The sequence below is a fragment of the Equus asinus genome, chromosome 21, assembly GCF_041296235.1.
Source record: "Equus asinus isolate D_3611 breed Donkey chromosome 21, EquAss-T2T_v2, whole genome shotgun sequence".
NCBI classification, from domain to species: Eukaryota; Metazoa; Chordata; class Mammalia; order Perissodactyla; family Equidae; genus Equus; species Equus asinus.
In genome coordinates, this window is record NC_091810.1 from 91,429,853 (window position 1) to 91,442,571 (window position 12,719).

The 12,719-nt window shown below is 37.3% G+C and overlaps 1 protein-coding gene across 5 annotated transcripts in view; it reads right to left on the minus strand.

Annotated features, from left to right (window-relative positions):
- PLSCR5 (phospholipid scramblase family member 5) overlaps nucleotides 1–9,927 on the minus strand; it is a 28,900-nt gene extending 18,973 nt beyond the window's left edge. The window contains exons 1-2 of one of the 5 annotated variants that reach the window (XM_070493555.1): nucleotides 4,989–5,160; nucleotides 4,310–4,490 (exon numbers count right to left, since the gene is read on the minus strand). In XM_070493555.1, coding sequence (XP_070349656.1) covers nucleotides 4,310–4,322 — 13 coding nt within the window. In that variant the 5' untranslated portion in view covers nucleotides 4,323–4,490; nucleotides 4,989–5,160. Of the gene's footprint in view, nucleotides 1–4,309; nucleotides 4,577–4,988; nucleotides 5,161–9,643 lie in introns of those variants that run through there. The other 4 variants (XM_014838582.3, XR_011496651.1, XM_070493554.1 and 1 more) reach the window with 4 other exon arrangements.
- Between the last annotated feature and the right edge of the window lie 2,792 nt (nucleotides 9,928–12,719).

Below are 12,719 nucleotides of genomic sequence, written 5' to 3' on the forward strand. Positions count from 1 at the left end.
TCTGATAAGTTCCCGGGTAAGCCAACACTGCTGGTCTGAAGATATACTTTGAGAACTAATGGTTTAACTCTGTATGCTGTAAGAATATTCATAACTAATTTATGAGCTTTTTAAGGGCAGTATAATAACTAATTTAGGTTTGATTTCTCAGTATTTTGTATAAAAGCATCCAAAAATTTTTGCAAGTGTGAATCTCTTTGTAGCTCATCCAATATCACAAAAGATAAAATAATTACAGAATTCTATAATGTTTGGCTTTGATTTTTTTTTTAGAGATTCACTTATTTTCTCTACTCTTGCCAGGTAAAAATGTTACTATTTCAGAGATCTCTCAGATTGAAATTTGGAGATTTGCTATTTACCCTGCATTAGTCTGGAGCCTGTGTAATATTATGCACAAGGCCTAATAAGTGGTGCATGCAAAAGCCTTCTTTGTGAAAAATGTAAATTCATAGCCTTTCTATTATTATTTTTCCTTTTTCTTCTCACATGACTGCCATTTGGATATCTCCCACATTACATGCCAGTATTTTTTTCAAAGACTATCAGTGTTTTTACTTGTCATTTTTGTTAATCCATAAGATATCAGAGTTCTCATATGTGCATTCATTTAGTTTACTACCACTATGCTGTTTTAGATGGAGAGTAGGTGTGGAGCAAGGTTTGTGACAGGTATTCTGAAATAATAAAGGGGCCGTTGTGAAGACAAATAATTCAGACCATTCTAAAGACATATGAATGGGCAGGACAAGGAAACTGGTTCTGGATTAATATAAAGAAGACATTTACAACCGCTGCACAAAGATTTGGTAAGTACTCATTGAACAGATACATCTGTGTAATTCACAATAAATTATAATAATCTCTCTTCAGTGCTGACAACCAAATTCATGTAAGATGTGTGTGGAGGGGTGGGGGGTGGGGGGGGTGGTTATTCTGAACCTTTTAAATCTCTAAAAAATAAATTTGAGAAAAGAACTGAGTTTCCTTTGGAGATGGTAAGTTCCCCATCATTAAGAGAACTCAAGCATAGCCTGATGAGCACCTGGAGAGGGATTAAAAAAACAACTGGTTTCAGAAAATAGACATGGAAGGAGGGGTCCTTTGGACATTGACGTCAACTGATGTTTTGATCTAGTGACATCAGATCTAGTAATGATAGGCTAGTTAAGGTTGTGTGTACATGTGTGTGTTAATTGCCAGATGATTCATTTATTTATTTCACCTTAAGTTTGTAGGAATAGACCAAGATGGATCCCTACGTTTATAGTGGTCGATGACATTTAGAGTTTGGACATGCTTTAGGGTTAAGACCACATGGAAACAAGCTTGTCATTTGGCCCTGCTAAAATAGAGCTCCATATTGATAATATTATAGCAGTTTGCTTCCCACAAGAACCCCATCCTGAACTTCTCTCAGATCTGGGAAGACAAAGAGGCTTTAGGACTCCTCTCACTCTTGAGAGGCAGCCAGAATGGGGGACCCCAAGCAGTAAACTGAGGAAGACTATGTAACACTATTTCAGATTTGGGAGAAGAACTAGCGGCCAATATAGCAATAACAACTGGAAAATAATAAAAGGCAACAAACATCCTTTCTTCGGTATTAGTGCCAAAGGCACTGTTGTCATTGACTTTCAGAGAAACATAGAGGCAAAATTGCCATCTAGGGAAAACTAGCTCATAAGGATAAAATTCAGAATACTGGCTCACCCTGGGAGTAGAGGTGCATGGCTCTTGACCAGAAAGGGAACTGTATGAGGGGCTAGAAAGATTCTATATCTTGATCTTGGTGGTGGTTACACCGGTACGTCCTGATTTAAAAAATCATGGAGCGTAAGTTTGGTGCTCTGTATGCACTTTACTGTTGTCCTTCTGTTTACTGCACATGTTGTCCTTCAATTAAAAAAGAACTCATGTAGAGAGAAATTTCTAATAATACCTGGTAAAAGATCATTAGATTCTCTCTCATTGTCACTTTTATTGTTAAAAAGATTAGCAAATTACTCCAGTTTTATCTTGTAAGCCATACTTGCTGTTACAAAATGCAATAGGTTGTTGAGTGTCTGGCGAAGGGCTGTACATTCCTCACTCAGATCTTTAGGTCCTTAGACCTCACAGCAGATCCAGAGGCATTGATGCTCTTGGGGCCCAGAGCAGATCACGTCCAATGTCTTATTTGGGAGCAGAGTCGCAGTCGGAGACTATAGGCTCAGCATTCTGAAAGCACTTGCTTCCTTTTCTGGGATTCCAGTTCACATTGGAGCAGCCTCTGGAAATCACTCCTGTTCAGTTTAGATCATCCTGGAAACTCCCATTTTTCTCAAACTTAAAAGAGAGTTTGAGACCAACCTGTTGTTAAATTGTGTTTCTTTATACGAAACCAGGGGACTCCAGCCCCCACAAATATTTCTTCAGTTCTAATGGCAGCCAGTATTCAGACTGTCCTCTGGTTCAGTGCTGCTAATTGAACTGCCTACGAAATGTATGAAATGTCCAATTCGCCTGTATTCCCCGGGAAAATTCTAATTGCCAATACAGTTTCAGGGCCAGAGAACATCATGATGTTATAAATATTGTCTTTAAATATATTTGAAGAAAACTGTCCAAAAAATGTTTGAGGTAACTGACCTGCCCCCTCAAACGAGATTTCTAATTGAAAAGGAAACTTTATTTTCACTTCTTTTGAATGGCATAGATTCTCTCGGAGACGTTTGACCCACTTCATCTATTAAATATTTTGAGTAGGCTGCAGAAGGAGTGTTAGTTTTCCACTTGAAGTTTTACCTCTAAGTTTAGTCTTGAATCCTTATCATTACTGAACATCACTGCTCTTTTGGTACATTAATCTATTTTGATCATAATATTGCTTTCTAGTCACAAGTTTCTTCAAAGACTCAGACCACCAGATGAAGAAGGAACTCCTTTGAATTTCTATCTGGCTTTGAATTTCTATCTACTCTTTTAAAAATGTATAAGTAGCTTATAAATATTTCACACAGTCTGCAACTCTTTACCTTACAGGCTAGAGTTGCTGCTGTAACTCCTACTTTAGAGAGTGACGAATGTTCTGGACTGGCCATTAGCTCAGTCTTAAACGAAAGAAAAGACTTGTCAAGATGTCTTTGTGTTTGTCTTCCAATATGAAAATGAAGCACACATATATTCAAATTCATCATTTTTATGTTTCACATCTGGATTTTACAATTCGTTTCAGCTCCCCCCGTGACACTCAGGGACTGGTGTACATAAAATGCTGATGAAAAATGAAAAGATTACCTCGTTTGATCCATATTAAATGGCATCCAAAATGTATTTTGATAAAGAAAGCAAATAAGCATACACATTTCTTTGAATGGATCATTAATTTAATTTAGGATATTTTAAATTGGTGGACTCTATTATCCTATTTGTAATTAGGTTAAAAGGTTTCCACCAATTATATTAATCATAATTCCTCATGCTAAAACTTTCCATTATAGCCTAGAGTTTAATGGTTTGTTCTAATAACGGAAGGAAAACACATCATAACTTTATTTTTTAATATAATTTCATGGGTTTTTTTAGTGAGATTGCAACTCATTACCTTAAAAAACAACCACATGCCCTGTTTTTTGAGAAGTTCTTAAAGTAAGACAGTACTGATGATATTTATACAGCTTTAGGGAGTTGAGGAAAAACTTACCAGCTCCCCCGCCAAGTCCCTAATTAATCTGCTTGCTTAAATTAGTTATTTTCTGTTTAGTTGTTTATATATAGTTTACTATCAAAGAAATTTTGAAAGATTTTTACTTCACAGTTCAGAAATATTTACTTCTAGTCCATTAAATTTGCTAGAATTTACCAACAACATGTGGAATTCTTTATAGGAAATGGCTATGTCACATACTTTGAACAACAAGTGGGAAACTGAAAAATATTGAACTATATACTTTAACACTTTTTAACTTATGTGTGAAAAGCTTTCTTCAAATCCCTTTAAACTTGGAATATCCACCTGCCCTTGTGTTTGGCATTAAATATTCCCACTCTAAATTTTGCTGTGCAGCTTTTAGTAAATCACTGTGTTTATTCATGATAACTAAAACATTGTTTACATCTTAACTTTTACGTTCTATCAGATAAGGTTGTTTTAAAAAAAATTAATGCAACGTGCTCCTTGGAGTTCAAATTTTAAAATTCCAATGTTCAAAAGCAATAAATGACAGGTTTTAAAGTATCAGTCTCATTGATTATAACACCCCTACAACCGGATCTTTTTAGTCATAATATAAGGAAAAATTTATCAGCTGCCTATATTTACTCTTACCTTTAGAGGCCATGAAGATGTCTGAGTCACTTCTTCAAAGGAAGCCAGATTAAAAAAAAAGGCTTTTCTTGTTGCAGCGAGGAAAGAAAACACAGCATGCAGAAAACTTCAGAAGGGGCCTGTCTGCTTCATGTCTGCTTACAAATAAGAGGAAGGGAGCACCTTGCCCGAGTCCGGAGGGCTGTGTTTTATCAGTTTGAACAACAGGGGGAGATGAAGTTATCACAAAGGTAAACACTGCTCAGAAACCATCGTATCACTTGGTGGCTGAAGGAACAATTTACAAATAACAAAAACCAGAAAGGAAAATATTCAACACTCATTTTAAGAGTCTTGTTTCCACTTCATTTTTGTAAAAAACTATTTCTTGGAGTATATACTTTTGCATTCACTATTACACTAGAAACATTCTATTTTTCTAATTTCTAGGAATCTCCTGTGCCAGAGTCTGTGATAAAACATCCTATCATGTGTAAGTTTCTGAGAGTTCTAAATAGAATTTTTTTATATTCTGAAAATATTTGAAGATGGATATTCTTATTTTTTCTCAAGATTTTTCTCCATGCTCTCCTCTCATAACAAACAAGAAGAGGATATAGTCCCCACTATCTATGTACATAAATAAATATTTTCTCTGTTAATTAAATTTGATTAATCAGAGGCATTTGAAAATACAAACCTTCAATAACCTCACAAAGTTCATGGAAATGTCGAGGTTATATTTAAATTCCTTGCATACTCACGGCAGAAACAAGCACTGTAACCTTGGCTAGAAGACTCATTTTTCTAGATGAAGCTGACCAGGTGAGCATGGAGATTTTGCTCACCAAGTCAGTTGCCCTGGATGGCGCGATTTGCAGAGGTTGAATTTACAGGATGTACTGCATTATCAGCAACACTGTCTACCTCTAAAAATAGTTCAGTAGCCTGAGAAGGCATAGATACTGATGAAAAATTATAAAGTCAGCTCACAAGTTGAAGGTAGCCAAAAATTTGAGTTCTTATATGGCAAAGAGAGCTTTCTTTTTCTTGTTGTTTTGAAATGTTTGAGGTTGAAAAAGCTGCAATTATTTGAGTTGTCATTTGGCAGAAAAGGTGTAAACAAGATTAGTGTTTTAAAATTAAATTGTGGGGCTGGCTCCGTGGCCGAGTGGTTAAGTTCGAGCGCTCTGCTGCTGCGGCCCGGGGTTCGGATCCTGGGCACAGACACGGCACCACTCGTTAGGCCACGTTGAGGCAGCGTCCCACATCCCACAACTAGAAGGACCTGCAACTAAGATATACAACTGTGTACAGGAGGGGTTTGGGGAGATAAAGCAGAAAAAAAAAAGAAAAAGATTGGCAACAGTTGTTAGCCCAGGTGCCAATCCTTAAAAAAAAAAAAAAGATTGGCAACAGTTGTTAGCCCAGGTGCCAATCTTTAAAAAAATTAAATTAAATTAAATTAAATTGTATGTACCATAAATTTCTTAATGTTTGTCATTGGCATGCAGAAAAACTTTAATCCAAAGAAACTAAGTTGTTATTAACACTATCAAGCGTGGTATTTTAAATTATGGTCATAATGGACCAGTTAATTTTGACTTTCAACAGAGTACCAATTTTGAAATAAAATCTAAAAATCTAAGTGAGTTAAACATATATTTTGGCCTATACAAGGCCAACCATCTATGTATCTGCACAGTGCCGTATGACTGATGGAATCTTCCAGTATGGTTAAATGGAGACTTCCCAGGCCATCAGACTTGGTGAAGTGTAGGTACTGCCCATTTCTTCCTTCACATTTTCTTCCTCTGTCCTGCTGAAGACAGCACCAACATTGTTTTTTCTTTTTAAAGGCCCAGCAGATCCCAACCTGAAGTCTCCCCTTCTCTCCATTCCCTCTTGTTTCCTAACCCTTCTCAAGGAGAGGCTCACAGATCCTTGTTAACTGACCTCTCCCATGGTTCAAACGTCCTACTAGTGAGCGCTCATGCAGCCAGGTGATGTTGCTCCACAAGCTGGCCTCACCTCCTCTCCAGCTGCTGTTGCTGCTGCCAGTCAACTCCGCCTTCCTAGTACTCTCAGTTGCCTCTCTTAACACCTGCTGCCTCTGTGGAAGAACTAGGTCCACCACTTATTACTCAAAATGGTCACACCGTCTTCTCAGCTCTATGCTTTGAAGCCCTTGACTTTTTTAAGCAGTGTCAGTTGCACTTTGCCGTCAGGCTGCAGTTTTCTGGGCCACTCCCTTGACTCCATGAAACACAGATGATAGAAAGTGGGCATGCCTAGCAGACATTACCCAAGGCTTGATGATTACATAGTGGGATTGCAGTACAAAAAAAGGAGCCTTAAAAAGGAATATCAGAAAACCTAGAGTTGATGACCCGGCCCCTTCCCGGGAAACACCCTCCTGCTGCTCTGGCTCCTGAGCCTCTGCTCTGCCGCTCTGCTTCTCGGGCGTGCTCATCTGCCCAGGATGTTCTGCCTCGCCTGTCCTTGCCGCCCTGCAGGAGGAACCTCCATATGCCTTGTCTTCAGTTTCAGCCAAAAGGAAAGGGAATAAAATTGCATCATCATCTTGGCAAGTCACCCTCTGCCCATGGCCTTTAGGCAGGACATATCACGGCTGTTAATTTAGAAGGTCGCTCATTCAATTTTACATCATTGTTCAGAACTTTCTCCAGTATTTCCTTATGTAATGGTTAGATATTTGACTTAAATTCTCATTACTGACAAGGTTCTCAGTACAAAAGGAGAGACTGCCAATTTATTTGAATCTATATAGTGACAGAAAAGAAATGCTACCTGTTATAAAACAAAGCAAAAGAGAAAAACAGCAATATGCTCCAGACATCATCCTCTGGGGAAAGGATGGGAGTAGATTAAGATGCAGCCTACAGATCTGGGGCAGGACCAAGGACCAAGACTGGGATGATCTGGCTTTGGGAATATTTCATTAGCTTTATGGTTAGCCTGCCTCTGGCTTTACTATAAAAGTATGTGTCCCTAAAAATTATATACATACATATATCAACATATACATATGTACATATATAATCAAATATATATGTGGAATGAGAGAGAATTATTTATTTTTCTTGATTTATACAAATATTATTTTAGGTATAATAAAACATATTATTCACTTACAATTATATTTTTTTAAAATTCATGACAATGCATAAAATTACATTTGTTTTCAGCCAATGTGTGTCATTATGTTTTATGAATATAATGAATACAATTTTGGGCCATTGCCCTTTTAATGGGCATTTTGATTGTTTCCATTATGTAAGGCAATGCGGTTCTTATGCACAGGTGTAGCAGTCCCTTGAAAGTGTACACCCAGAAATGAAAATGCTGGCTATGGGATGTGAAGATCTTCATCTTTACTAGCTTTCGCTGAATTGATCTCCAACGTGCTTGCATCAATTACAGTCCCAACAATAATGGGTAAGAGTTCCCATTTTCACATATCCCTTCCAACACTGGCTTGGCGAGTAGAGTGGGGAATTAACTAGGGGACTCCCAAATACTAGTTTATGAGAAGGCGGCCTCCAGAGATCTTCATTACATTATAATCTGAGTACTGTAAACACCTTCGTGTGTATTTACGTTTTCAGCTGTTCCTATCATACTGGATCACGTGAGAACAACTAATAGCAAATCTTATGAATAGCTGGTTATCAAAGCAACTGTGACAGGTGGGGAATGGTTTGTAACTGGACTATAATTCAGTGATGAAATAGCTCCTTTCATTCAGTGAGTCTCATGGCATGATCTGATGAACTGTGGATCCACTCCCAGCAACCGTACAGCATTTAAGGCATGAATTTCTATGCCCGAATCCGAGCCCGGGGTTTATCATTTCACGTACTAAAATTTGTTGTTGAACAAGGCAGAGTGTGTATAAATACATTTATAAAGGAAATAATACAAACCTGGGGAGAAATATCATTATTATAAATGTTTTTCCAGAGTCATTTGATTTATAACTACACTATTAAATATGAAATGCCTAATCCCTGAATATAAACTTGGGTGTTTCTTCCCTGCTGATGTGTGACTCCGATTTCAGCAGCCACTTACCCACACTTTGCAAACCTACCAAGTACATCTCTTTACTATCTTATTCAAACCTGCCCTTTTGAAAGCGCTTCATTCACTCATTCATTCAGTCAGTCAACATTTATTAGCTTTTTACTCTGTGCACAGCATTATGCAGCAAACTGAGTAATGATATGGCCTCCGCTCTGGGAGATGGCGTGCTCCAGTGGACTATTGCAATACAGGGCTGCGATACTATTCTTATTTTTTAAAATTAAGAGTAAGTTACCCCTCCTGAAAATAAGATGATGTAACTCATCTCTTCTCTGAAGAGCAAAACTAATTAGAATCAGTAAAGCATCGTTCAAATGAGCAGTTCTTTGTTTCACACATACATGTCTAATTTTCCTTTCCTCTGTTCTTTCAAAACAGAAAAATAATAACTGTTAAGATAGTCTTCCTTGCATAAAGAAAGGATAGTAAACTGGATCACGTTTCTTAGCTGCTAATAAAGGATGGATTTCTTACCCACTCTCTTTCTGCCTACTCAAAAAGAGATTGATCCAAATGATTAGAAAAAAAGGAAAAGAATCCTAGATACAGAAAAGAATCTGACACTAAGAAAAAGCTGATTCTGTAGCAAACATATCTAGAGGGGCCCCCCTTCACCAAGATGACATGGAAAACATTCCTAGCTTACAGTCCTGTGCTCAGACTCCAGGGACAAATGGGATCCCATAATCAGCAGATTGTAAAGCCCAAGGCAGAAGCAAAAGTTTAGTTTGTGGATAGTTCTTTTTTAATTTTCAGCCTTATGCATTTTTTTAGGTGAAACTAAGTTAAGTTGAATGGAATTCTTTGAAGTAATCTGTCTTTATTGTGCTTTGTCTTCTGGAATTTGCCTGATCTGTTATGCATCATGCAACCTTCTAATAGTTTGTAACAGTCTTTTCCTTTAAAGATTCTAAAAGTAGAGGGAATATTCTGAGAGGCTTGGATGCATTCCAGGCTATATTACTAGAAAAAGAGACGGAAATTAGAAGCAGAAAACTGTACTCTCCAGACGTACGACATATCGACAACTATTTATTTATATGTCCTTCAGGGTGTATGTTTATGTGTGTATCTGAGAGACAGGGAAAGAGAGAGAGAGAGAGAGAGGAAATTGGAGCTGCTAACTAGATGGAGGGGGGGAATTAAGAAGACATTAAAAATCTTCAGAGACCCCAATTCTCCGCATCAAGAACTACTTTACAGTTTTGAAAATCTCTTTATTTCTACCATCATTTTAAATATACTTACCCTGTGGCTTGCTCAGTGTGGTCCTCCCAACATCTGTCTGCATCTTCAGACATCACCAAAATCCTGCGCCAGCCCTTCGGTAGCCGCAGCCGACAGCCCGGCAGTGCTCTGCGTACACCTGCTCTCGTTGACAGCAGCCATTGCAGGCACAGCTAGCGCAGCTGCAACTCAATGCGGCCAGAGCACACCAATTGTTTTCTGCAGCACATTTTCTTCACATTTCCAGCATTGAAAATAAGCTTCCCCAAGCTTGGATGCCCCCAAGAGCAAATTCCTGAGAAATCGAGATAATTATTAGAGCAAACATAGATTAAACATATAGACAAAGTACATTAGAGTTAATTTATGCTTAATTGTGCATATTTAGTGTTTTCTTTTGGTGCTATTTATAGACTAGATCATCTAGAAAATGTTACCACGTTTGAATACATGCTTTGCTAAGTGGTGCCTTTGAGAGTGGAATGTGTCCCGTATGCCATGGAGAATGTTGCTTCACTGAATGAGAATGGAAGAGGAAGGCCTCTGGTTGTTATTTCTGTAAATTCTTTTTCTTGTTGTTGCCTAATGCAGGTCCTGACCCATTGTAGCCATTCGCGAGATGCTGACTGAAAGAATGATGGAATGGATGTCACCAAAAGCATTGTTTCTTGTTTGGGTATTCTTCTTTTCATTTTTTTGTCTACAAGCAAATGAGTGAACTGTGAAAATGTATGAGAATTATGATCTTGCTCCTGACTTCAAATTATAGTTAATTGTGATTTGAATAAGATGTATACAAGTATGCTATTATATTTTTGGCATAACTAGAAATAATTCTGTGCTTAAAGTGAGGTATATTTATGTTTTCGATAGTTTTATTTTTTTCTTTTGAAATCTCCTTAGTCTTATTTTCTCAAGTTACTAGATTCTTCTCAATGTTGTCAATAGAAATATATTTTGAGCCACATATGAAATTTAAAATTTTCTAAGAGCCACATTAAACTATAAAAAGAAACAGGTGAAATTAATTTAAATAATATATTTTATTTATCCAACTATATCAAACATATTATAATTTCAACATATGGTACTAGCCAATTTTCAAGTGCTCAGTATCCACATGTGGCTGGTGGCTACTGTAGTGAACTTGGAAATCCTAGTGTATTTATCCAGCAAAAGATTTGGCTGGTGACAGATTAAAAGTTGTTTGTTAATCTTATGTGTTTGTTTAAATATATACGTGTTTTAAAATGATTTTGGACTTCAATATTTAATTTATATTTTTTAAATAAAATTAACACATTGGTATAGAACATGAATTGATATTATACTGAAAATGATAAATGAAAAGTAAAGGATTATTTTCTCCCCCAAATCAGTTTCTTTTCCCCAAAATAATTACTGTTAACTCTCATTTGTATATTTTCGGGTCAAAAATATGCTTATACTTATAATATGGGAATATATATTTAAAATTTCTACCCATTTGAAATCTTATGCAAACATACCTGTACTGTACTCAGTTTTAAGAGTAAACAGAGAAAAATTAAATGAGATGCCATTACACACTCACTAGAATGGCACAAATTGAAAGGTCTGACAATACCAAGTGTTGACAGGGCATGGAGCAATGTTAGCTCCTATACACTGCTGGTGAGTGTGCGTATTGCTACAATAATGTTGAAAACAGTTTGGCATTATTTAGTATATTTGAAGAGACACATAGTCAGTGCCCTAGCAATACCACTTCTGGGTGTATTCCCTAAAGAAACATTTGCACATGTCTACCTTGAGAAATATGTTAGAATATTCATAGAGGCATTGGTCATTATAACCCCAAATAGGAAACAACCTCTTGGTTTGCAGACTGTCCCCTGTCCTCGGAGGGCAAGAAGAGACTGAAGAAAGAGGCAGATACTCCAAATTGGTGGGTGACAGTTGTAATAAGCAAGGGAACTTACTCAGGAAGCTTGTCTTGGGTGCCTCACCTGCCCACTAGAATCTTAAAAGTTTGTGTAGAGGCCTCAGCTGGGTTCAGTGAAGTATTACCATCCAGATGATCTCAACAACACCTTACTGTCTCAAGGCTGTGTCCTTGGGGTAGTTTCCAGCTCCAGGAAGGCAAGCAGAATGTACATTCCAAGGACAGGGGAGGGGCTGAGGAGCCTCTGATTGCCCAGTGTTAGCTGGAGGACACATCTTTTTGATTGCCTCCTCCAACACAACCAACATATTCATTCACAAAAAATGTGATAAATAGTTGCATACTTATATAATGACCCACTTTTCATAAATGAACATGAATAAACTACAGCTACATTCATGCAGTATGGATATTGCTTACAATCATGATATTGAATGAAGGAAGCAAGTCACAGAATAATGATTATGTAGAGTGATTCCATTTCCATAAAGTCTGAAATAGACTAAACCAAAGGCATACATAGATACTAAAACTATACTTTTTTTTTTTTTTTTAAATAAAGCAAATAGCAGATTGGTAGTTACCCTTAGGGAGGAGAGGAAGATAATGTGAATGGGTAGGGACCTACCAGTGAATCCTTAGGTCCCCGCAATGTTCTAATTTGTAACTGATGTGGTGTGTAGATTGGTGCTGCCACTCTAGAGAGTAATCTGGCAGGATTGAGTATGTACTGCAGCTACATACCTCAGTGAAGTTCTTCCATCGATCCATAAGGGACACTGGTGATAGTTAGTGGTAGGGAAGACTTGCAGGCAACTGAGGTGTCAATAACTGGGGCAATGGAGAAGCCAAATGTGGTGGATACTGCTGTGGAAGAGCATACAGCTATTAGAAATAATTTACTTGATGTACACACATTAACCTGAATAGATAGTGGATACTGCTGTGGAAGAGCATACAGCTATTAGAAATAATTTACTTGATGTACACACATTAACCTGAATAGATAGTGGCAAAAGTATTCATTAGAAAAAGAAGAACAGAACAAAGCTTATTTAGTTGTTGATATCTACTGACATTGCTTTTCACTTCTTAGTGATTTTAGACTCTGGCTGTCTGTCACCTTTTCCAATGCTACTTTTATCTTGGAAAATATAACATACACATAAACGA